Here is a 27532-nt window from a genome sequence, read left to right as displayed (position 1 = left end):
ATTAGGAATGATTTATGATTTTAAAAATACATTCATAAATCATATTGATGCATCATAACATAAATAAAAAAAACTTGAGTATTTACAGGAATCTGAACTGATGGAACAGAAGAGGTTTGGTGCTGATACTCTTGAATAAAAACTGACTTGCTTGTCGCTGCTCTCACAGTCTCTCTTTCAAACACACGTTTGCACACATTATTCAATAAAATATCATCTCTCATCTGTTTTTAACACCATGTGCGGTGAATAATCAGCGTCCGTTCTGTCCTCCTATCTCAGACTGCTGCCGCTGGGCTGGGAGCTGGTCATACCCGGGTGATCAGGGCTGTGGCGGTTCTATAAAAAAATTATTTACTTCACACAACAGGTAGAATTTCCCAAACACTTTTTATTAGAAATGCAACTAACTGTGTGTTACTTAAAAAAAAGAAAACAAGGCTTTATCTGTTTAACTTTTTAGCATGTACAGAGTGATGTAAAAGTCAGTTAGGGATTGAATGTTTACAGATGCCACAACAAATGCCAGTAAACAAAAATGCAATGACAGGCTCTTGTTGTCTGTTTAAGAAACATGCATTTGTTTGATGCTGATGTGGAGTAAGATAAAAAAAAATGCATGACTAAACACACCGATCAGACATAACGTTATGACCACCTTCCTAACTGACTGGTCTGCAGCTCCATACACAACAAACTGTGCTGCGCTGTGTATTCTGATGCCTTTCTATCAGAACCAGCATGAACTTCTTCAGCAGTTTGAGCTACAGTAGCTCACACGTTTGCACACGTTATTTAGGTTTACCACCGTTCCTTCCTTGGACCACTTTTGATAGATACTGACCACTGAAGACTGGGAACACACCCCACAAGAGCTGCAGTTTTGGAGATGCGTCAAACTCACTCAGATCATTTTTCCTGCTTCTAACATCAACTCTGAGGATAAAATGTTCACTTGCTGCCTAATATATCCCCCCCACTAACAGGTGCCGTGATGAAGTGAAAACACTTAATCCTCACTGATCTTTCTTTTTTCTTTTACACACTTTTCAGCACACGGCAGTAAATAAACTCCATGTAAAAATATAAAGTCGATTGTTTCATTCTTTAACAATCTGCCGAAATAATTTGCATTCTAACCCAGGCGGAGAGAATCAATCCTACAAACCTTTTTTTTCTTCTTATCCTTCTTCTTTTTCTTCCGCTCAGGATCGTCATCTTTTTTCTTCTTCTTTTTCTTGTGATCTGAGTCTGAAGGCGTTTCTGTGTCGAGCACCGAAGAATGAAAAAGCGTTAAGAAATGATGTGTTAACTTTACATTATACTACAGCTAGAAATAAAGCGTAAGATCAGGAGTTTGTTGGTACCTGGCGGTAGGGGGTCTGGTCTGTGGTGTCGTTTGTTTTTGCTCTTCTTCTTCGGCGGCTGAATGTGCATCAGTCTGTACTGCTCAGGAAGCTCGACGGATAAAAGCGGTGAGAACAAAAACACGACTTATTAAATCAGACAGATGATCTGCAGCAGATGTCACAAAGCAAAACCCGACCGAACAGAGAGACACTTACGGGGCCCGTGTGCAGTCTGAACCCCGTGAGCATGGTACCAGTGAGAGGGCTGAAGGAGTTGTTGCATACTGGTGGCTTTTCGATAAGGGAATGTAAGGAACTTCCATCCTGATGACCTGAAATGTCGATCATACCTACGAAAGAGGGACAAAGTCCTCCTGAACACTAATAATTATAGTAAGCCCAGTTTATCCTCTTAGACAATACACATACAGTGAATACATTGAGGGTGTTTTGCTATTTAATATACTTACATATACATTTAGATACCTATATTTCCTACCTACCTATAGGTTCCTATATAAACATAGGTTTGAAAAGCACACGCCCAGTTCTATAAGGGCCTAGATATCTACTATAACGACTTTGAGGCCTCCCAGAGCCTCTATAATTCTAAAATAAACCTTCCTAGAGTTGGCCAGACCAGAATGCGCATCCAGACAAGAAGGTCCTTATGACCCAATGGTCACTTTAAAAGAGATCTAAATGTTCTATGCAAAGCTGGGAGGATCTGATGGACAGACAATCATCTCTGCGTTTGTGCCAGAGCAGCAAAACTAAACCCACTAATGAGTAAAAGGCATCACAGTACACTTCCAGTTTGCTACACGGCATGTAAAGGACTTGAAAACACTGAGAAACTAATAAATGCAGCCAAATACAGGAGCATCCTTCAAGAAAACCTCTTCCAAAGTGCACACAAACTCATGCTTTGGGGTAAACTGACCTTTTTACATGACAATGGCCCAAAGCATACAGCCAAAACAACACTGTAGTGGCTTCAGGGGGAAGTTTCTGATTGCCTAGAATGAAATGGCACTAGACATCTGTAGAAAGACCTGAAGATGGCAATTAACAAATGCTTGCCACGACAAATGGGATAAACAGGCCAAATCCAGGTCTGCAAAGTGTAGAGACATAACTACGAACATTTCCAGCTGTTACTGCTGCCAGATGGCCTCCAATAAGTACTAAATAAAGCAATACAGTAAAGTAATTTTAGAAAAAAAAAGAATTAAAAGGTGCCTTAACTTTGTCATAATGGATTATTAAGTGGTATCCAATTATTGCAGATTGTTGGATTTGTTGTGCTCTGGATTAAAATCAAATCCACAATGCAAAAAAAAACCAAGCGGTCTGAACAAGGACCGAATCACAAAGCATTTGTCTAAATTTGTAGTAAATATGTGCACATGAATTAGAATAAACAAAAACAAAAGTAATGTACCCTCACTGTACATACACTCTTGGTTGAAAGAACAGTGGACGGACTGTAAAGATGCTGTGGATGAAGATCCAGATTTACACACTGAATTTAGATGAAATTTAGTTTGTAAAATTGTACCTGGTAGCTCTGGAAGAAAGTTGCTGAGCTTTTCCTTCACTTTCTTGCCACAGAACTTGTTGTACGCGTGTTCCAGGCTGTAGTGTGTGATGAGGTTGGTGTTTCCAGTCAGCTCATTTTCCACTTCGAAAAAAAAGGATGAAATTTAACATGAATTAAGTAAAACTGTGTGACTGTAACTGGGTTTAAATTCCATTTTCTCTTAAATAAAAGCATTAACAGGTTTGGTTACGTGACTATTATGGGAAGATTTACTTACAGATTTACTTCTACACTAGTGAAGCCATGGTTTGGAAACCTGGTCACCAAGACTTGTCTTAAAAATAACAACTATTAATAATAATATTGCAGTAATATGTAGTCAAACATATTAGTACATATTATTAGCACTTTTTGGCAGAGGAGAGCCTTAACTAACACGCCCTCTCCAACACGTGTGCAGTAGCCGACCACTTTTTATCGCCTGCACAGGGCGGGTTCATATGGAGATCCGTATTGCACATGGAGAGTCACACACTGATCTCCATTATTCACCGTTTCATTGTGCAGGCGCCATCGACCAGCCAGCAGAGGTCGTAATTGCAGCAATTACTGCAGCACTACCACCCTTTTAGGTGTAATAGAAGGTTGACGGTGACTGTAGCATATATGAGTACTGAATATATTTTTTTTAAATACAGTAACAGTAACATGGCCATAGATTAAGTGCAGTTATTGTGAAATAAATGTCTGAGAGCAACAACTGCTCAGTCCTCGACTGCTGGAGCATTTAGTATGCACAACGATGTTTCCCAGAAGTCTAAACAATATGACCCATTCACTTGGACATGCTGTATTTCCGCTTAAACTTAGTAAAGCGGATGAATGGAATGTACGAAACCTTGTTGTTGTCCTGGATAACCAGCTGACCTTCTTTCCTCACGTACGTAAGTCGCACACACAGCGACTTCAGACTCAACTCAGACTCGTTTCAAATGACTCTGACTCGACTCATGACTCGCATAAAATAACTTGTGGACAGCAAAAGTCAGCAACATTAGTTACATGTGACAATTGTATATATATATATATGATCTGACATCATTCTGATCGTGTCATTTTCCGCTCTCTAATAATAATAACGCTCCGGCCGTCTTAACCCGCAACGCACGCAATGTGTAAATGTTCCAGCCAGCTCCCGGCGTAGTGATGAAGCGTCGCTCCCTACTTAAAATGGTGGAATACCCTACGTAGTGCACTTCACAGGAACAACTGGGGTGAATGGAACGCTCCTACAGAATCGGCGCTAATGATTGTAAGAACCGCTTTCTGAACCAATCAGAGCTTCTGATTGTAATTGTTAGTAAGAAATGCTGTTATTTGCATGTATTCAGTTTGCGTCACACAGATGACGTGGTAATGAAACGCTCGATCGGCTTTCTAACGACTTCCTGTTTTACTTCACGACCGGGAAAAGTTTGGAGGTTTATAATTATAAGCACATTTACAAAATAACGGATTCTGTTCCTAATGGGACGCACGCTTATAAATGTAATAGCATCTGGAAGAACAGAAGCTAAGGTAAGCAGCGGTTATGATGGTTTTTGCTGTGTTTGGGATTTTGGCCGCTGTGCCGTAATTTGCAATAAAAACAAAACGTCAGTTTAAGCTTAACCTGGGAAAGTAAAAGCACGAAGTAAAACGGCTAAATACACTCGCTAATCTGTTGTTGTTTTTTATCTGCACTTACAGATTATTTGTTTATTTCTACTCTACATTTGCAATATATGTTTTGTGTAGATCATATTGACTCGTGACTCGACTCGGACTCTAGCCTAAAGACTCGTGACTTAACTCTGACTCGTATCTTGTGAACATCTCTGTCATGTAGCCAACATGACAAGATCGTGTCGGTTCCTCTTCTACAACATCAAGATGTTTCAGCCATTTCTTTCCATGGAAGCCACTCAGATTCTTGTCCACTCACTTGTAATCTCACAGTTGGACGACTGCAACTCCCTCCTGGCAGTTGCTCTCATGTCCACTATTAAACCCTTGCAACTCAAAATGCAGCTGCTCGGTTTCCTGTAGCTGCTTGTATTCAGTTTAAAACACTGATGCTGGCCTACAAAGCCAAAAATGGACCAGCTCAAAACTACTTTTCAGGTCTAATAAAACCCCGCTCTCTGTACCACGCAACCTCCGAGCCACTAGTCTTACTCAACTTGATCCTCCAGATTCTCCAAAACTCAAGGAAGACAAGCATCAAGCATCAGACAAGCATCTGTCTGTCCGAACGTCTGAGTCTCTCGTCGTCTTCAAAAGATGATTAAAAACCTTAATCACCTCTTTTCTAAACACTTAAGCTGACATGTACCTACTGACGCTCTTATTTATTTCTTGCATTAATAAAAAACGTTTGGTTCTAACAGGGTTTCAGCAGATTGTGTTCTTGGACTGTTGGACTTAAACTAGAGTAAGGTTACGGTGTTAAGATGGATAAGTATGGATGAAATGGAAACAGAAGTGAATCCCAGCAGTCATGTTACAAAAGCCTTTCTAGAAAAGTCCAGGCAAAAGGGGGACCACAGTAAGGAGAATTTTAGGATCTGTGCTCTCAAAAAAGTTAGAAAGCATCAGTGATGCCAGTTTCAGGCAGGTACTCACTGGGCAGTTCTCTCACAAGGTAAAACGGCTCATTCATGGATGTGGATTTTCGGAGTGGAGGTCCTTCATCCACTAACTGGTGAGACATGGGAACCGCCATGTGGACTGGATTTTGGGGTACTGGAGGTGCAAGTGGTTTTCCGGGGCCAAACCCCATCGCAGAGGGTCCAGCAGGTCCCTGAGGTTCAGTCTGAGAGTACAAAGATGAAAAGATTTCCGTCATATTCTACAGAAATCAAATCTGTTTTATTATTGGGATATTTTTATCCTTCTTGATTTTAACAGATTTCCGGTGGTATGCAGTGTAGTTCAGCCTCTTACCGTAACTCACCTAATATTAGCGCTTGATCAACACCGTGTACAAAACATCACTTTGGCTTGAAGTAGTAAAATATCAGAAATACAACCTAAACATCATAATAGTTAATGTTAAACTACGAAAGTACTCCTCACACTCCTGCGTTGTAGATAATTTGCACTTCTAGTACATTCTACGGTTGAATATTGAACAGATCCGTCGACTGTGCGTCCAACTACTTTTCCTTTGCGCTTTACATACAGTATATTACGGTACGCATCCAAACGCAGAATACCGTACCGTACTATACTCTGTACTACTGTTTATTTACATTTGCACACGAATACAGAATAATAAGTGTCATAAGTGTCATTGTTTATGTTATGCTGTTTAGCTTAAGGTTTCTTTAGTGCTTTATATTACACTTTATCTGGCTTTGTTTCTATTTTTGGGTTTTATACACTATACTGCCAAAAGTATTCGCTCGTCTGCCTTCACACACATATGAACTTGAGTGACTCCCATTCGTAATCCATAGGGTTTAATATGATGTTCAACTCTTCTGGGAAGGCTTTCCACAAGGTTTAGGAGTGTGTTTATGGGAATTTGTGACCATTCCTCCAGAAGCGCATTTGTGAGGTCAGACACTGATGTTGGACGAGTAGGCCTGGCTCACAGTCTCCGCTCTAATTCATCCCAAAGGTGTTCTATCTATCGGGTTGAGGTCAGGACTCTGTGCAGGCCAGTCGAGTTCTTCCACACCAAACTCGCTCATCCACGTCTTTATGGAGCTTGTGCTTTGTGCACTGGTGCGCGGTCATGTTGGAACAGGAAGGGTCCATCCCCAAACTGTTCCCACAAAGTTGGGAGCATGAAATTGTCCAAAATCTCATTAAGAGTTCTTTTCACTGGAACTAAGGGGCCGAGCCCGACTCCTGAAAAACACCCCCGCACCATAATCCCCCCTCCACCACACTTTACACTCGGCACAATGCAGTCAGACAGGTACCGTTCTCCTGGCAACCGCCAAACCCAGACTCGTCCATCGGATCGCCAGACGGAGAAGCGTGATTCGTCACCCCAGAGAACACGTCTCCACTGCTCTAGAGTCCAGTGGCGGCGTGCTTTACACCACTGCATCCGGCGCTTTGCATTGCGCTTGGTGATGTAAGGCTTGGATGCAGCTGCTCGGCCATGGAGACCCATTCCATGAAGCTCTACACACTGTTCTTGAGCTGATCTGAAGGCCACATGAAGTTTGGAGGTCTGTAGCGATCGACTCTGCAGAAAGTTGGTGACCTCTGCGCACTATGTTCCTCAGTATCCGCTGACCGCTCTGTCATTTTACGTGGTAACACTTGGTGCTGGGTTGCTGTCGTTCCCAATCACTTTCACTTTGTTATAATACCACTGACAGTCGACTGTGGAATATTTAGTATTGTGGTAGATTCTACAACTGAATATAGAACAGGTCTGTTGACAGTGCATCAAACTACCTTTCCTTTGCGCTTTACCTACCATAGATTATGGAATTATGGAGTCTAAATTCAGAATTCTCTGTACTGTACCGTACCAATTGTCCTACCATCCATTTCCATTTGCACAAAAATACTTGTTAAAGTAGGAGATGAGAGCAAATACACCACGTAACTGTACAGCAGTAGCAGTTGTTGTGGTGCTTAATTTTCTGTTAATCTTGACACTGTTTTAATAAAATTCTGTTGCAATTTTGTTTTAAATATGGCGCTTGTGTTGTCTCACTACTTTGACGATTTTGTTTAAGTAGTCACAAGGTCTGTCTTGTTTCTCACTTGACCCACACAGCCTGCTTGGTGTACAGTGTTGCCACTCCTTGGGATCTGGGGGATCGACTTGGGACCTTCAGTTTTGTGGTTTTCAGTTACTTGGGATGTTTAGTTCAGTCTTGGGATTTTTGTGGCAAGATCTCATGTGGCAACGCTGAGTGTACAGTAAGGGTCACTGGGCAATGGAAATAAATAACCATATACAGTAGTGCATCTATTGGTGCTTTTCCACTACATGATACCCTATGAAATGGTATGTTTTTACATATGTGATCCCAGAACTAGTATTATTACTGTACATGAGTACCTGTCCTAAATGTGCTGATGGTCCAGAATGTCCCTGACCCTCAGTGTGACTGAACATAAAATGATCTTATGCAACTTTTCACCAGCACAAACGATAATGTATATTCATACTTAGTCACTTTAGTCACTTTTTTAGGATTTAGAGGATTATTATTGCTTTTGTCCAAAATGCAGCCGCCCGAGTACTCACTAGGACTAAAAGACGGAAGCATATCACCCCTATACTGGCATCGTTGCACCGGTTGCCTGTTGCTTTTAGGGTTCAGTTCAAAATCTTGGTTTTAACATTCCAGGCGGTGCATGGTGATGGACCAGTATATATTTCTGACCTCTTAGTTCCGTATTCCGGTGCCAGGGCTCTGAGGTCCTCCAGTCAGGGGCTTTTAGTTGTCCCTAGGACAAAGCGGAAACGGAAGGGAGACTGTGAGATTTTTTTAAAAAAGCTTAAGACATATTTTTATACCTTAGCCTTTGAGAATGGACTCTAGATGATGTTTCCTGTTTTATTGTTTATTAGATGAAGCTGCACTGTTTGGGTGGTTTATGTCTGTTTGTATTCCACCCATGGATGTAGCTGGGTTGTTTTTCTGGTTTTATATGTATTTTATTTGTTTATATCGTATCTTATTGATTGTGAAGCACTTGTCTAAGAAAAGTGCTATATAAATAAAGGTTTACTTACTTACTTACTTTTCATTACTTACTCTGTAAATATATACTGCACTGTTTGGATGGTTTATGTCTGTTTTTATTCAACCCATGGATGTAGCTGGGTTGTTTTTCTGGTTTTATATGTATTTTATTTGTTTATATCATATCTTATTGATTGTAAAGCACTTTGTAGCTTGTCTAAGAAAAGTGCTATATAAATAAAGGTTTACTTACTTACTTTTCATCACTTACTCTGTAAATATATACTGCACTGTATATATGTACAGTACATATGTCTCCTTAATGTCACTTAACTGGTCACTGTTGCACTTTAAATGTATTATATGTAAATAATCTCTATCTTGCACTTCTGGTTAGATGCTGCTGCATTTTATTGTCTCTGTACTTGTTTACTCTGCACAATCACAATAAAGTTGAATCTAATCTAATCTTACTTGCACTTGGTTTCGTAATTTCATTTTGTTTAAATGATTTTTATGCTCATGAATACATAAAAAAGTAATACTGTACACAATATGCACAATACACCGCATTTCTGGAATTCATTAAAAATAGAATCTGATTTGTTAACTCTTGTTTTAATCAACAACTTTATTTTATTTTGTAATTGTAACATGCCTGAAACACAGAACATCTAGAACATTTGGTCATTTAGTTTGGGGTGACAGTCAGCATTTCCAGAGTCTTATTATTAAGATGACAACTGTGATTCTGGTTTTAATGTACCTGTGTCGCATGAATTTGTCGATAAACCTGTAACACCCATGGACTGACTGTGCTGTTCCCTTCTGTCACTAAGCATCGAAAATAATATAAAAATGACTGAACACTAATATTAACCACTCAGTCCAGCTCTTGTAATGCCTCCATGCTATGGTGGCACCGTGGCTAAGTATCACCTCCCAGTGAGAAGGTCCTGGGTTTGATTCCCAGTGCGATTTATAGAAGAGCTTTCACTGTAAACATTTGCCTACTTTAGTTCAAGTAGACAACAGTCCAAACATATTTATTTATTTATTTATAGGATTTAAACGTCATGTTTTACACACTTTGGTTCCATTCATCACAGAACAGGTAGTTACTGGTTACACAAGATTCATCAGTTCAAGTTTAATATCAAACACAGTCGTGGACAATTTTGTGTCTCCAGTTCACCTCACTTGCACGGCTTTGGACTGTGGGAGGAAACCGGAGCTCCCGGAGGAAATCCACACAGACACGGGGAGAACATGCAAACTCCACACAGAAAGGACCCGGACGGCTCCATCTGGGGATCGAACCCAGGACCTTCTTGCTGTGAGGCGACAGTGCTACCCACCGAGCTAATGTGTCGCCCTCCCACAGTACAAAGAGGTGTAAGTGAGGTGAATTGGAGATACAAAATCGACGGCGTCTGACACCGAACATAAACTGATGAATCTTGTGTAACCAGTAACCTGTTCTGTCATGGATGGAACCAAAGTGTAAAACTTGACGTTAAAATCCTAATAAACAAACTATAGTGCTGTGACTCTGAACTGGACACGATTACACATTTGTTTTATTCTTGGGCTTATTCAGCAAACTTTTGGAATGAGGTGTTATTGTTGAAATTTTTGGTGTTATTAATTTTGGTTGATACAGAATAGTCTTTCTTCTACTGTTTATACCTTAAAGCTTATAAGCCTGCTAGGAAAATTCCATTCACACAAAGCCAAATTAACCTTAAATAAACATAACTTTTGACTATTTATCATTGACTTAAAGTTGCGAAGTGATTCCCTGCTTAATATTCGATATAATTCGATATAATAATGGCTTCATTTACCACTCCTATGCAGGTGATACTCAGCTCATTCTGTCATTTCTTCCTTCAGACACACAAAGTCGCAGCTCGCATCTCAGCATGTCTGTGAGATATCTCACAGTGGATGTCGGCTCATCATCTAAAACTCAATCCCAGCAAGACGGAGCTGTTACTCATTCCTGGAGATCAATCTCCAACCCAGGACCTGGTCATCTCTCTGGATCAGACCATCTGATAATGTAAGAAGCCTTGGTGTCGTCCTGGATAACCAGCTGACCTTCTCTCCTCATGTAGCCAACATGACAAGATGGTCTGATGTTCCTTTACAACATCGGGAAGATTCGACCGTTTCTCTCCATGGGAGCCACTCAGATTCTGGTCCAATCACCTGTAATCTCACGGTTGGACTACTGCAACTCCCTCCTGGCAGGAGCTCCTATGTCCACTACTAAACCCTTGCAGCTCATTCAAGATGCAGCTGCCCGTCTGGTTTTTAACCAACCTAAACGCTGCCACATCACCCCACTGCTGCCACATCATCACCCCAATGCTTCGTTCTCCTCACTGGCTTCCTGTAGCTGCACACATTCAGTTTAAAACACTGATGCTCGCCTACAAAGCCAAAAATGGACCCCAAGCTACCTTCGAGATCTAATCAAACCCCGCTCTGTACCACGCAACCTCCGAGCCACTAGTCTCGCTCGACTTGATCCTCCACCCAGCACTAAAGGAAGACGGGCATCAAGGCTCTTCTCTGTTCTAGCACCCAAGTGGTGGAATGAACTTCCTCTGTCCGTCCGAACATCTGAGTCTCTTGCTCTCTTTAATAAACGATTAAAAAACTTTACTAAACACTTAAGCTGACTTACTTACTAACACTCACTAATACTAATTCATTTCTTGCAAAAAACAAACAAAACCAAAACACTTTGAATCACTTAGCAGATTTGTGTTCTTGGACTGTTGTTTGATTAAACTAGAGTAATGAAATGATCACTATGGAAGCTCTTCTGTACGTCACTCTGGATAAGAGCGTCTGCTAAATGCAGAAAATGTAAATGTAATAAAAAGACAGCCAAGATTTTTCATCTTTCTGAAAACATTATAAATGCTGCTAATGAACATATCTCTTTCCTTTCCTGTCTCATTTTGTTTTGGTTCTCTCGTACTACTCTAGTTGTTGTATCTTGTAATTTATGTTTTGTGATTTTGTTTTCTTGTATTGACACCGATCAGCCATAACATTAAAACCACCTCCTTGTTTCTACACTCACTGTCCATTTTATCAGCTCCACTTACCATATAGAAGCACTTTGTCGTCCTACAATTACTGACTGTAGTCCATCTGTTTCTCTACATGCTTTTTAAACCTGCTTTCACCCTGTTCTTCAAAAGTCAGGACCGCCACAGGACCACCACAGAGCAGGTATTATTTGGGTGGTGGATGATTCTCAGCACTGCAGTGACACTGACATGGTGGTGGTGTGTTAGTGTGTGTTGTGCTGGTATGAGTGAATTTAAACACCGTGTCCACTCACTGTCCACTCTATTAGACACTCCTATCTAGTCGGTCCACCTTGTAGATGTAAAGTCAGAGACGAGCGCTCATCTATTGCTGCCGTTTGAGTCGCTCATCTTCTAGACCTTCATCAGTGGTCACAGGACGCTGCCCACGGGGCGCTGTTGGCTGGATATATTTTGGTTGGTGGACGATTCTCAGTCCAGCAGTGACAGCGCTGCTGTGTCCACCATGTCAGTGACACTGCAGTGCTGAGAATGATCCACCACCTAAATAATACCTGCTCTGTGGTGGTCCTGAGCATTGAAGAACAGCATGAAAGGGGGCTAATAAAGCACGTAGAGAAACACCCGGACTACAGTCAGTGATTGTAGAACTACAAAGTGCTTCTAAAATAAAATGGACAGTGTTGTTCAGGGCTTTTATTTTGAAAGAGCAGTGGGGCTTCAGGTGGCGGTTGGTGGTGAGCAGAGGAAGGGGCGGGAGGCTCGTGCTCGTCCGCAGTGACCTCTGCGCGCGCTGTCCCTTTAACTGCCGTTACATTACGTGGATTGATATATTCAGTCACCGAGCAGCACAGCGGCTCCTTCACCCAGTCTGTGGAAAACATGGCGCTGTTAACGCCTCTGTTCGCTTTCCTTTATCATCTACCGCAGGTTTATAAATGGCTGCTGAAGCCTTATTATGTCGCGTCTTTGTTCATGTCTCTGGCGTTCTTGATGGTGCGGAAAACTCCGGGGATCTGTGAACATCTCTCGACGCAGAGGGAGGACGGAAACCCCTGCGACTTCGACTGGGTCTGGAACACCTTTCTACTCTTTTGTACATATGCATGAATAAAACGAGTAAATAAGTGAATTAAATAATGAATTTTACATTGTTTACATTTAGCTGTACACGACCTGTGTGTTTCTTTAGCTGTGATGCACCATAGAATCTGATCATCAATGCATCAATGCTGCCATGAGGATGAGGATAGATTGAGGATGAAGATGAGGATAGATTGAGGATGAAGATGACCCTGGGTGTGGAATGGATCAGGCCATAAATGACAGTTTTAGTGCATAAAATGTGTTTTATTCCAGCTCAGGTCCCAGTTTGAGTGTTTAGGGAATGATTAATCTGCAAAAGCTTAATGTTTATATCTAACAGAATAAAGGAATAAACGATGAATCGCTGGAATAATCGATAGAATACTCGATTACAAAAATATTCGATAGCTGCAGCCCTACCTGTTTGCACCTCTGTTAGTCGATTAATCGATTAATTGGAGAAGAAATACTTTTGCTTAAAATAAATACATATAAGGTTAAATAAGACGTCTCTTAAACTACATTTCTATTCCAGAATACTCGATTAATCGCTGGAATAATCGATAGAATACTCGATTACAAAAATATTCGATAGCTGCAGCCCTACCCGGTTGCACCTCTGTTAGTCGATTAATCTTTTGCTTACCTTTGCTTAAAATAAATACATATAAGGTTAAATAAGACGTCTCTTAAACTACATTTCTATTCCAGAATACCCAATTACTTGCTGGAATAATCGATAGAATACCCGATTAATAGCTGGAATAATCGATAGAATACTTGATTACAAAATAATCGATAGCTGCAGTCCTACCCGGTTGCACCTCTGTTGGTCGATTAATCGGATAAGACATACGTTTGCTTAAAATAAATACATATTAGGTTAAATAAGACGTCTCTTAAACTACATTTCTATTCCAGAATACTCGATTAATCACCGGAACAAACGATAGAATACTCGATTAATCGCTGAAATAATCGATAGAATACCCAATTAATCGCTGGAATAATCGATAGAATACTTGATTACAAAATAATCGATAGCTGCAGTCCTACCCGGTTGCACCTCTGTTGGTCGATTAATCGGATAATACATACTTTTGCTCAAAATAAATACATATTAGGTTAAATAAGACGTCTCTTAAACTACAGTTCTATTCCAGAATACTCGATTAATCGCTGGAATAATCGATAGAATACTTGATTACAAAATAATCGATAGCTGCAGTCCTACCTGGTTTGCACCTCTGTTAGTCGATTAATCGGATATGAAATACTTTTGCTTAAAATAAATACATATAAGGTTAAATAAGACGTCTCTTAAACTACATTTCTATTCCAGAATACTCTATTAATCTCTGGAATAAACGATATAACACCCGATTAATCGCTGGAATAATCGATAGAATACTTGATTACAAAATAATCGATAGCTGCAGTCCTACCTGGTTTGCACCTCTGTTAGTCGATTAATCGGATAAGAAATACTTTTGCTTAAAATAAATACATATAAGGTTAAATAAGACGTCTCTTAAACTACATTTCTATTCCAGAATACTCGATTAATCGCTGGAATAATTGATAGAATACCCGATTAATCACCGGAACAAACGATAGAATACTCGATTAATCGCTGAAATAATCGATAGAACACCCGATTAATTGCTGGAATAATAGATAGAATACTTGATTACAAAATAATCGATAGCTGCAGTCCTACCTGGTTGCACCTCTGTTAGTCGATTAATCGGATAAGAAATACTTTTGCTTAAAATAAATACATATAAGGTTAAATAAGACGTCTCTTAAACTACATTTCTATTCCAGAATACTCGATTAATCGCTGGAATAATTGATAGAATACCCGATTAATCACCGGAACAAACGATAGAATACTCGATTAATCGCTGAAATAATCGATAGAACACCCGATTAATTGCTGGAATAATAGATAGAATACTTGATTACAAAATAATCGATAGCTGCAGTCCTACCTGGTTGCACCTCTGTTAGTCGATTAATCGGATAAGAAATACTTTTGCTTAAAATAAATACATATAAGGTTAAATAAGACGTCTCTTAAACTGCAGATTTTTATTCCTCGCATACAGGACAGTTTAAAGAGAACATTACTAAAATGCAAAGACAAAAATAAATCATATCACTTTTGAAATGTACACAGTCCGCGTTATCAAATCTCGGCTGTGTTTCAAATCGCCACTTTCATACTGAACAGTACGCAGGAGCGGCGAGCGTGTACAGATACGTAGTATTCGTTAAACTGTACGCGAGAAGTACCCGGTTTAAGTCCCGTTAGGTACAGTTTAAGTGTGAGATTTGGGACGCAGCCCTCGGCTTCTTCACGTCACCTGTCCACCTGTGCAAAAGTGAGAGTCGTCCGTGCGAAACACCGTGAGCTGTATATGGTCGTGTGGATGAAACGATTTGAATAGATGATTTTTAGTAATCGAATAACTCGAGTTTCTCGAGGAATCGTTTCAGGCCTACAACCAGGTTCTACTTTTCAGGTTCAGACAGGGATCATGGAGATCACTTTGAGTCTAAAGATGAAATTACTATTAAAAATAATCTTTAACATGATGAAAAAGTCAGTAGAGCGCATTCATGGTTTCTTGAAGTAATTTCTTCTGTAGTTCTGATGCTCAGCTGTATTATAATACACGTTTACACCAGTGAGTCTGCAATTATAATAATAATAATAATTATTATCCACTATACAATGACTTCCTTTTCAGTAGCAGAATAATAATTTATGGCTTGGTTGTTTTGAAGAAGCAGGACCTTCGTGCTGTGAGCCACCGTGCCGCCCCCCCCACCGATATGTGACCACTGTAATACACAAATAACCGTTGAACATTTATTGACGAAGTGAACAAAATATAACATAGAATGACAAAAACAAAACCAAAACAGAGACTCGGAGACTGATAATGCACATCTAGAACTAAACACAGAAAAGACACTGAACAAAGAAGGTTTCTTAAGTACTATATGTTACAATTGCTCTAGCTGTAGTTATATTTTAGGGTTCACTTTAAACATTCTTTATATAGAAATATGATATATTAGTACTAACATGGGCTATATTTGTACTAACGTGCTGTATTAGTATTAATATGGTCTATATTAGTTTAATATGGTCTATATTAGTTTAATATGGTCTATATTAGTTTAATATGGTCTTTATTAGTTTAATATGGTCTTTATTAGTTTAATAGGGTCTTTATTAGTTTAATATGGTCTTTATTAGTTTAATATGGTCTTTATTAGTTTAATATGGTCTTTATTAGTTTAATATGGTCTATATTAGTTTAATATGGTCTTTATTAGTTTAATATGGTCTTTATTAGTATTAATATGGTCTATATTAGTTTAATATGGTCTATATTAGTTTAATATGGTCTTTATTAGTTTAATATGGTCTTTATTAGTTTAATAGGGTCTTTATTAGTTTAATATGGTCTTTATTAGTTTAATATGGTCTTTATTAGTTTAATATGGTCTATATTGTACTAACATGGGCTGTATTAGTATTAATATGGTCTATATTAGTTTAATATGGTCTTTATTAGTTTAATATGGTCTTTATTAGTTTAATATGGTCTTTATTAGTTTAATATGGTCTTTATTAGTTTAATATGGTCTGTATTAGTTTAATATGGTCTTTATTAGTTTAATATGGTCTTTATTAGTTTAATATGGTCTATATTAGTTTAATATGGTCTTTATTAGTTTAATATGGTCTTTATTAGTTTAATATGGTCTGTATTAGTTTAATATGGTCTTTATTAGTTTAATATGGTCTTTATTAGTTTAATATGGTCTTTATTAGTTTAATATGGTCTATATTAGTTTAATATGGTCTTTATTAGTTTAATATGGTCTTTATTAGTTTAATATGGTCTTTATTAGTTTAATATGGTCTTTATTAGTTTAATATGGTCTATATTAGTTTAATATTATTAGTTTAATATGGTCTTTATTAGTTTAATAGGGTCTTTATTAGTTTAATATGGTCTTTATTAGTTTAATATGGTCTATATTGTACAAACATGGGCTGTATTAGTATTAATATGGTCTTTATTAGTACAAACATGGGCTTTATTAGTTTAATATGGTCTATATTAGTTTAATATGGTCTTTATTAGTACAAACATGGGCTGTATTAGTATTAATATGGTCTTTATTAGTTTAATATGGTCTATATTAGTTTAATATGGTCTTTATTAGTACAAACATGGGCTTTATTAGTTTAATATGGTCTATATTAGTTTAATATGGTCTTTATTAGTTTAATATGGTCTTTATTAGTTTAATATGGTCTTTATTAGTTTAATATGGTCTTTATTAGTTTAATATGGTCTTTATTAGTTTAATATGGTCTTTATTAGTTTAATATGGTCTATATTAGTTTAATATTATTAGTTTAATATGGTCTTTATTAGTTTAATATGGTCTATATTGTACAAACATGGGCTGTATTAGTATTAATATGGTCTTTATTAGTACAAACATGGGCTTTATTAGTTTAATATGGTCTATATTAGTTTAATATGGTCTATATTAGTTTAATATGGTCTTTATTAGTACAAACATGGGCTGTATTAGTATTAATATGGTCTTTATTAGTTTAATATGGTCTTTATTAGTTTAATATGGTCTTTATTAGTACAAACATGGGCTGTACAGTACAAATATAGCCCATGTTAGTACTAATATAGACCATATTAATATCAATAGACTATATTAATACTAATATAGATCATATTAATACTAATATAGTCTATTGATATTAATATGGTCTATATTAGTACTAACATGGGCTATATTTGTACTAACGTGCTGTATTAGTATTAATATGGTCTATATTAGTATTAATATGGTCTATATTAGTTTAATATGGTCTTTATTAGTTTAATATGGTCTTTATTAGTTTAATATGGTCTTTATTAGTACAAACATGGGCTGTATTAGTATTAATATGGTCTATATTAGTTTAATATGGTCTTTATTAGTTTAATATGGTCTTTATTAGTACAAACATGGGCTGTATTAGTATTAATATGGTCTATATTAGTTTAATATGGTCTTTATTAGTTTAATATGGTCTTTATTAGTACAAACATGGGCTGTATTAGTATTAATATGGTCTATATTAGTTTAATATGGTCTTTATTAGTTTAATATGGTCTTTATTAGTTTAATATGGTCTATATTAGTTTAATATGGTCTATATTAGTTTAATATGGTCTATATTAGTTTAATATGGTCTTTATTAGTATTAATATGATCTATATTAGTTTAATATGGTCTTTATTAGTTTAATATGGTCTATATTAGTATTAATATGGTCTATATTAGTATTAATATGGTCTATATTAGTTTAATATGGTCTTTATTAGTTTAATATGGTCTTTATTAGTTTAATATGGTCTATATTAGTATTAATATGGTCTATATTAGTATTAATATGGTCTATATTAGTTTAATATGGTCTTTATTAGTTTAATATGGTCTATATTAGTTTAATATGGTCTTTATTAGTTTAATATGGTCTTTATTAGTATTAATATGATCTATATTAGTTTAATATGGTCTTTATTAGTTTAATATGGTCTATATTAGTATTAATATGGTCTATATTAGTATTAATATGGTCTATATTAGTTTAATATGGTCTTTATTAGTTTAATATGGTCTATATTAGTTTAATATGGTCTTTATTAGTTTAATATGGTCTTTATTAGTATTAATATGGTCTATATTAGTTTAATATGGTCTATATTAGTTTAATATGGTCTTTATTAGTTTAATATGGTCTATATTAGTATTAATATGGTCTATATTAGTATTAATATGGTCTATATTAGTTTAATATGGTCTTTATTAGTTTAATATGGTCTATATTAGTTTAATATGGTCTTTATTAGTTTAATATGGTCTTTATTAGTATTAATATGATCTATATTAGTTTAATATGGTCTTTATTAGTTTAATATGGTCTATATTAGTATTAATATGGTCTATATTAGTTTAATATGGTCTATATTAGTATTAATATGGTCTATATTAGTTTAATATGGTCTTTATTAGTTTAATATGGTCTTTATTAGTATTAATATGGTCTATATTAGTTTAATATGGTCTATATTAGTTTAATATGGTCTTTATTAGTTTAATATGGTCTATATTAGTATTAATATGGTCTATATTAGTATTAATATGGTCTATATTAGTTTAATATGGTCTTTATTAGTTTAATATGGTCTATATTAGTTTAATATGGTCTTTATTAGTTTAATATGGTCTTTATTAGTATTAATATGATCTATATTAGTTTAATATGGTCTTTATTAGTTTAATATGGTCTATATTAGTATTAATATGGTCTATATTAGTATTAATATGGTCTATATTAGTTTAATATGGTCTTTATTAGTTTAATATGGTCTTTATTAGTTTAATATGGTCTATATTAGTATTAATATGGTCTATATTAGTATTAATATGGTCTATATTAGTTTAATATGGTCTATATTAGTTTAATATGGTCTTTATTAGTTTAATATGGTCTTTATTAGTACAAACATGGGCTGTATTAGTATTAATATGGTCTATATTAGTTTAATATGGTCTTTATTAGTTTAATATGGTCTATATTAGTTTAATATGGTCTATATTAGTTTAATATGGTCTATATTAGTTTAATATGGTCTGTATTAGTATTAATATGGTCTATATTAGTTTAATATGGTCTATATTAGTTTAATATGGTCTATATTAGTTTAATATGGTCTATATTAGTTTAATATGGTCTATATTAGTATTAATATGGTCTATATTAGTTTAATATGGTCTGTATTAGTATTAATATGGTCTATATTAGTTTAATATGGTCTATATTAGTTTAATATGGTCTATATTAGTTTAATATGGTCTATATTGTACTAACATGGGCTGTATTAGTATTAATATGATCTATATTAGTTTAATATGGTCTATATTAGTATTAATATGGTCTGTATTAGTATTAATATGGTCTATATTAGTTTAATATGGTCTATATTGTACTAACATGGGCTGTATTAGTATTAATATGATCTATATTAGTTTAATATGGTCTATATTAGTATTAATATGGTCTGTATTAGTATTAATGTGATCTATATTACTTGAATGTGCTACCTTTAAACACAGTTTATTTGGGTTTCATGTTTGTATTTTGTGTTACAGAGAGAGGTGGAGATATTGATGTTTCTAAGCGCTATAGTCATGATGAAGAACAGGAGAGCGAGTAAGTCTCTATTTAACCTTATTTATTTACATATAAACATGGTTTATTATAATGACAACACAGAATTCATCAGCTTTTAGTCCAGTATCAGTTTTTGCTTTGTGGCCCCAAATAACAGACCTGTTTACTGTAAACACTGGAGTCCCCACGAGCAGTTGTGCTTTAAGGACCCTTGAGCTTGTTGGGCTGGTTGTAGTGTTTATCGTACCCACCTAACCCCCTTCACCTCTTTGTTTTATTCCCGCTCAGTAACGGTCGAACAGCACGTGGGGAACATCATCCTCTTCTCTAAGGTGGCCAACGTGATCCTGTTCTTCAGACTGGATATTCGGATGGGACTGCTCTACCTGACTCTGTGCATCGGTCAGTAAACACATACGGGTTTAAACCACAGCATGTCCATAATCTCACAGTTTTCTTTCTTTTAGGAGACAACATGGGATTGATCACAGTGCGTGGCTGGATTTATGGAGTGTGTTTACATGCACTTAAACCCCTGATCTGATTTCTTAGTGTGAAAACCTGTAGTGAAGCTCTTTACCTCTCAGCTCCCTCTTTAATCTGGTAATCATCACTAATATTGTAAGTATTTTACTGGACCAGTGGTGGGCATTGGCCACACTTGTTTGATGCACTCTTACTCAATTGAGGGCGCGGTTACTTATAATAATACATTAAAACCTCTGAATAATGATGATTATCTTGTTTAAATGTCATTTGAAAAGTCAGTTCTTGTAGTTAATGTGATGGTCTAGCATAAGGGCTCTAAGGAGCATCTCCAAAAAGGGTCAAGTGGATGCAAGGATTAGTCCAAGGAAGAGTAACCAGTGCACATGAGGAGTGGAGTCTTACCTCATTCTGGTCTTTTCAAAGCTCCTCCAATGAGACGAACTGTTTGATATGAGGCTGTAAAAGCGACTCGGGTCGTACGAACAAGACTTAGCGTGACTTATTGTAGTAAAACAGCGAGTGAGGAATGTGATTAGTGGAGGAACTTATGAGCAGTAATAATGAAGAGAAGTTTAGTGCTCCTGTCTCCTTCTTTTACTACATTAAACCACGTTAAGCTTTATTTTTATCGATAAGTGTTTTAGTCTCACAATTTCTCAGAAGCTGGAGCTGTAACACGAGTTTAAAAGTGAAACAGGGAGGAGAATCCAGATAAACACAGATACACGTGGAGCTGTAACCCTGGATCTGACGCTTATTCCACACAGATGCAGATTCGGCTCAGATTCACACTCCGATGACGTTTAGCGCTCTGCTCAAGCCGAGTTTGATACTAAACAGCTTCAGTTTGTGTTTTTATTGTGTAGAAGTTCCATCGTTCATTATAAAAAAAAAAAAGCTTTGAAGCATCTTTAGTACGTTTGTACCTAAAAGTAGCACATGCGCACCGAGGGTGGGTCTTAATTCAGTGAAAAAGAGAGAGCCTGTTTTCAAAGGTCACACCTGTAAGGAGTTTGGTATGTTCTAGTGATGTCCCGATCACGTTTTTTTGTTCCCAATCCCGATCATTAATTTTGATCCCGATCCCGATCATTAATTTTGATCCCGATCCGATACCGAGTCTCAAACCGATACTTGTATTTTCTAGATATTGTCTAGATAAGAACTGGATAATACTGTTCACACAGTGCACACTTCAACTACATTACAGTTATTCACATTAATCCAGTGTACATGTTTAACACCTGAATAGCTCTGCAGTGCTGTAGGGAAAAATGCTGCATCCAAACTATTGCTTAATGTTCTTTTATTATTACAAAATAAAAGTAAACAAACGTAGTGCAGCATTGTAGCAGTAACACTAGAACACTCAAAATGAAGTGAAGGTTCTTTCTGAGGAAAATCAGCATCTCTGCCGTGTTAGTGAACAGCCGGTTCCTCTTCTCATCCTATAATAATAAACTCGCTGTATTCGGCCGAGTGTTTATTTTTTAGGTGCCGTATCAGATTGGTAGATCGTTTGGTTAAATGATATCTGGTTTGTTTATGAGCCACCGTACTTGTAGGCATGTTGTAACTAAGCCAATCGGAGTGCTCGATACTGAGAGGTCGTTCAGTCTTGTAACTCGTGCTGTATGTTATGCTCCCTGAAGTTTTCATACTGGGATTAAAAGTGATTGTTTTGTAAGCCGGAGTGATCCTGGACTCACACACCGTATAGACAGTAAAATTCTACAGTAATGAACGCAGCTCTGCTCCCACCGCCTCGTGAAGACGTCACACTTCGCTGTTGGACTCTCCGTTCACGACACCTGCTTGACCGCTGACGTAAAACGAAGGATCGGTCTTAGGATCGGGCTCAGTCAAGCCCATACCGATCAGTTAAAAAGTGTCTTGATTAGAGATGTACCGATCGGGGTTTTTGGCACCGATCTCCGATCTCCTTTCAGGGACATCGGCCGATAGCCGATTCCGATCGGGGTCGGGGTGGGAGGTTTAGCAGTAAATAAAATAAATAAACTTAAAAAGAGCCTCACAGTGAAGATAAACCGGAGCAGCGTGTGTGTGTGTGTTTGTGTCTTTAGAAGATACGCTTTGTTCACAGTATCGCTATAAGTGAGTCATTGATTCATGAGTTGATTCGTTTTATGTGAAGCGTAAGTTTCTCTTCTCGGTTATCTCTCCGTGTTTACTGTTATTAATTAAATGTCGTGGTTTTAAATAAACACCAGCTACTACAGAACATTCTGTGTGACTCTCTTACATTAAAAAGCTTCATTACACTGTTATTACCACAGATCTGTAACCGACCGTCAGACTCGTTCCGTCTCTGGAGCTAAAAGTTCAGCAGATGATCCTGAACTAACGAATTTGCTAATGAATAAACTTTTGCCTCCGATTGGCTCTGTAACGTTTTCTGTTCTCATCTACATCACAAGTAAGAACCGCTTACGATTTACCAAAGTGAACCAGGAGTTTATATAACGTGCTGATAGAATCCACTCAGATGTGACCGGGTTGAATTATCTTTTTAAAGTAAATATTACAATCAGCAAAATTACATCGTATGTACGATGCACAAAGTTAATGATGTTATTTTAGGTCGTGAAGAGCTTTCACTGTGGTTTCTGTACGATGGTTGATGAATGGTGATGTGATGGTTGGCGTCTGGATCGATCCACTGAGCTGTTAACTTAACACGATCTTTTATATATCACACGATCGGATCGGCTACTCTTAGGAAATATCGGCCGATCGCCGATAGCATATTTCGATTAAAAATCGTCCGATACCGATTCGTAGCCGATCGATCGTCCCATCTCTAGTCTTGATCATCCCTAGTATGTTCTTCATGTTGATATACATATAGGTGGATTAGTTACTGTTAAGGAACCACACGTTTACTTATTTGCTTACATCTAAATGCAATTGTGATGAATGCTCAATACTTGACGCACTAACAGTACTGTATACTAAGTCCTTATTCTTGTACTCTAGTGTTGCTCATGACCTGCAAGCCTCCGCTCTACATGGGCCCAGAGTACATCAAGTACTTCAGTGACAAGACCATAGACGTAAGCACTTATCTTATCACCTACCTGTCTGGAAACCCAGTGAGCTGCCTACTGCCTCAGCAGAGAGGATTCTGATAAGAACGATTTTAGACACGCCCTCTTCTCGGGAGTGTAGGATCATGTACAGTGCTTAATAATACACCCAGTTGATGCGTCATACTTACATTTTGTTGTAGGAAGAGCTGGAGAGAGACGGTCGGGTGACCTGGATCGTCGAGTTCTTCGCTAACTGGTCTACCGAGTGCCAGTCGTTTGCATCCGTCTACGCTGATCTGTCCCTGAAGTAAGAACCAGCCATTACAACCACCTCCTTGTTTCTACACTCCACTTACCCACTCACCATATAGAAACACCTTTGTAGTTCTACAATTACTGACTGTAGTCCATCTGTTTCTCTACATGCTTTTTTTAACCTGCTTTCGGGACCACCACAGAGCAGGTATTATTTAGGTGGTGGATGATTCTCAGCACTGCAGTGACACTGACATGGTGGTGGTGTGTTAGTGTGTGTTGTGCTGGTACGAGTTTTTAAACACCGTGTCCACTCACTGTCCACTCTATCAGACGCTCCTACCTAGTCGGTCCACCTCGTAGATGTGAAGTCGGAGACGATCGCTCATCTATCGCCGCTGTTTGAGTTTGGTTGGTGGACGATTCTCAGTCCAGCAGCGCTGCTGTGTCTGATCCACTCATACCAGCACAACACACACTAACACACCACCACCATGTCAGTGTCACTGCAGCGCTGAGAATGATCCACCACCTAAATAATACCTGCTCTGTGGGGGTCCTGACCATTGAAGAACAGCATGAAAGAGGGTTAAAAAGCATGCAGAGAAACAGACGGACTACAGTCAGTGATTGTAGAACTACAAAGTGCTCCTATATGGTAAGTGGAGCTGATAAAACGGGACAGCGAGTGTAGGAACAAGGAGGTGGTTCTAATGTTATGGCTGATCGGTGTATATAACGCACTAATACTGTATAATGCATCTCACAGTTTTGTGTCCTCATTACTGTCCACTTACCACAAAGGTACAACTGTGCCGGACTCAAGTTCGGAAAAGTGGACGTCGGGCGCTACAGCGAGGTGTCCAAGAGGTAAGTGTCTGTATTTATGCTCTTATGGGATGGGGGGGGGTCCTTTTCTGTGTGGAGTTTGCATGTTCTCCCCGTGTCTGTGTGGATCTCCTCTGACGGTACAAAGACAAACAATCTGGCAATGAATACAAACAATTGGAGATACTAAAGTTGCCGTGTGTGTGTGTGTGTGTGTGTGTGTGTGTCCAGTGAATTAGACCCACTGTGACCCTGACCAGGTTAATGCGCTGGTAAAACAGACTGAATGTTTTATTCACAGTTTGGTACAAATGTGTATATTGGGGCAGTGGGTAGCTCAGCGGTTAAGGGGTTGCCCTTGTTGGGCCCCTGACATCGGCCCTTAAATCTCAATTGCTTGGGGGGGGGGTTTCCTCCGGGCGCTCCGGTTTCCTCCCACAGTACAGAAGAAGCCATGAATGTAACCAAAGTAAAACATGACGTTAAAATCCTAACAAGCAAATCATATTTTCTTGCTGTATGTGAAGACAAAACTTTTGCCCCTCAGGTGGAGCAGTCCAGGTGTTTTCTGTGTGGAATTTGCATGTTCTCCCTGTGTCCATGTGGGTTTCCTCCCACAACTCAAAAAAAGACAAACAATCGGACTAATTAGAGATACTCGATTTGGCAGTTTTTACGTTACCCCGGACGCCCTTCCTGACACGACCCTCCCTGTTTATCCGGGCTTGGGACCGGCACTACGGCGCATCCTAGCGGCCGGGTACCTACAGGTCGATCCAGTGTCTCCAGTTAACCCGGCCGCATGTTTTTAGACTGTGGGACCCAGGACCTTCGTGCTGTGAGGCGACAGTGCCAATGACACTAAAGGCGTTAATCCATTCGTGTTCTCAGGTACAAGGTGAGCACGTCTCCTCTGTCCAAGCAGCTGCCCACGCTGGTTCTCTTTCAGGGAGGCGAAGAGGTCATGAGGCGCCCTCAAGTGGACAAGAAAGGAAGAGCAGTCTCCTGGAGCTTCACTGAGGTGAGGATTCCACACACAGCTCTTTTATTTTATTATAATATGATGCTCGAAAAGAAACCCCACAAATTACAACCAGCAGAGTTTCATTATGTAAGCAGGCGTCGTTCGGTTTTCCAGATGTTGTCTGTTAAATCTGAAATCCGTTAAATCAAGGTTCCTCTGTACTTTTATAATTCATTTTGACCCATTTGAAGTCCTTCTAAGAAGATCAGCAATGTGAAATGCTTTTATTGTCTGTTTTTACCACTGATTTATCCTGGTCAGGGTCAAAGTGGGTCTGTTTCATTGGGTGTAAGGCAGGAAACACCCCAGACACACACACACACACACACACACACACACACACACTTTAGTGCCTCCAGTTGGCCTGATTGCACGTCTTTGGGCTGTGGGAGGAAACCGGAGCACCTGGAACACTGGCCACTAGGCCGGAGAGTCGAACCCCCCCCAGGACCTTCTTGCTCGGAGGCCACGGTGCATGTGCTGGGCTACGATATGTTCGGACCCGACTGGCCGATAGAACCACTCGGATTCGAACCCCTCGATATCAGTGGTAGTGGCCTGGCATATTTTACCGCTCGTTACAGTAATGTGAAGTATAAATAATAAGCTGATTTGATGGAGACTGGGGCTGTTCTGGCATCCTTGAGGCTTTATAATTGGGTTCAATAATGACATAACGTTTTTATTTATACATTTTCTGGCTCTCCCTGCATGTTTGTTTTTGCTTTTTGGCGCAAAGCAACATGATTAAGAGTTGAAGCAGAGATACTTGGGACATTTTACTTATCTGTCCCTTTAAACTCCTGCATTGAGGATAAATATTGGTTCGAGGTATATAAAAGAGCATGCACAGTACCATAGGTACACTGTACTGAGGTGTACTGTATAAAAAAACTAAAACTTAATGCTTTTAATGCCATTTAAGATCATTTTTCTGGTGGGAACTGTTCTATAATGTGTATTTGTCGCAAATGGGACGTCATGTTTGGTAATAAATGTACCTAGAACTAGTGTGACTAGAATAAAGATGTTTACATCCCTCCTAATTACTTAGTTCTGCTAAAAGTTAAATAAAACCAGTTTTTAAATTAAATCATGTGCTTTTAACTCTTTACGGACAAACTGGTCAGACCTTAAATATACAGTAGGGTCAGAGGAACCTCAGGTTTAATCCAGGTCTTCTCACCCAGCATCAGTGCTTTACTTGAAGAGTGGATCCTGTTATAGCCACAAGTGGCGGCGGAGCTTCATACTAAAGTCTATCGGGAAGCTTTATTGAAGAATTTGGGGTGGCTTGATGGCTAAGTGGGTAGAACAGTCACCAAACAGCAAGAAGGTCCTGGGTGGACGATTCCCAGGTGGAGTGGTAAGGGTCCTTTCTGTGAGGAGTTTGCATGTTCTCCCCGTGTCTGCGTGGGTTTCCTCCAACGGTCCAAAGACGTGCAAGTGAGGTGAACTGGAGACACTGAATTGTCCATGACTGTGTTCGATATTAAACTTGTGAGCTGATGAATCTTGTGTGATGACTAAGCACCGTTCCTGTCATGAATGTAAAACATGACGTTAAAATCCTAATAAATAAATATTATAGCAGGACTTTAGGTTTACACTAGATGCCAGTTTATTAAAATATAACCTGTTCGTAACTTCAAATCTTCAGGAGAACATCATCAGAGAGTTTAACCTGAACGAGCTGTACCAGAAGTCGAAGAAGCTGAACAAGACGAAGGGAGAGAGGGGCGACAAACCCGAATCTCAGTTCCCCCCGGTGCCCGAGGAGGAGGAACCTGAAGCTGAAGTGCAGGAGCAGGACACGGAGAGCAAGAAGGACAAATAAAGAGAGGACTGGAGCATCA

At 38.3% G+C, this 27532-nt stretch overlaps 2 protein-coding genes across 5 annotated transcripts; one reads left to right on the top strand and one right to left on the bottom strand.

The window, feature by feature from the left end:
* med19b (mediator complex subunit 19b) lies at positions 1–5844 on the bottom strand. Of its 2 annotated transcripts, none has more exons than XM_062995339.1 (6): positions 5557–5844; positions 2911–3033; positions 1566–1699; positions 1368–1446; positions 1169–1263; positions 1–339 (listed from the first exon to the last, which is right to left on the bottom strand). In XM_062995339.1, exons 1-6 carry the CDS (start codon positions 5777–5779, stop codon positions 274–276), a joined length of 720 nt encoding a protein of 239 aa, XP_062851409.1. In that variant the 5' UTR covers positions 5780–5844; the 3' UTR covers positions 1–273. The 2 variants fall into 2 exon arrangements, with proteins under 2 accessions (XP_062851409.1, XP_062851408.1); XM_062995338.1 differs by having other exon boundaries at positions 2–339; positions 1368–1458.
* Positions 5845–12496: 6652 nt separating this feature from the next.
* Positions 12497–27532, top strand: tmx2b (thioredoxin-related transmembrane protein 2b). Of its 3 annotated transcripts, none has more exons than XM_062995336.1 (9): positions 12655–12739; positions 12861–12967; positions 20009–20069; positions 20319–20432; positions 23517–23593; positions 23770–23876; positions 24629–24694; positions 25544–25673; positions 27337–27532. In XM_062995336.1, exons 3-9 carry the CDS (start codon positions 20027–20029, stop codon positions 27511–27513), a joined length of 714 nt encoding a protein of 237 aa, XP_062851406.1. In that variant the 5' UTR covers positions 12655–12739; positions 12861–12967; positions 20009–20026; the 3' UTR covers positions 27514–27532. The 3 variants fall into 3 exon arrangements, with proteins under 3 accessions (XP_062851404.1, XP_062851406.1, XP_062851407.1); XM_062995337.1 differs by having other exon boundaries at positions 12668–12739; positions 12834–12967; XM_062995334.1 differs by lacking the exon at positions 12861–12967 and having other exon boundaries at positions 12497–12739.

The sequence above is a fragment of the Trichomycterus rosablanca genome, chromosome 5 (genome assembly GCF_030014385.1).
Source record: "Trichomycterus rosablanca isolate fTriRos1 chromosome 5, fTriRos1.hap1, whole genome shotgun sequence".
Taxonomy (NCBI): Eukaryota; Metazoa; Chordata; class Actinopteri; order Siluriformes; family Trichomycteridae; genus Trichomycterus; species Trichomycterus rosablanca.
Note: the sequence above shows the minus strand (reverse complement) of the source record. Positions and strands in the feature narration are given on the sequence as shown.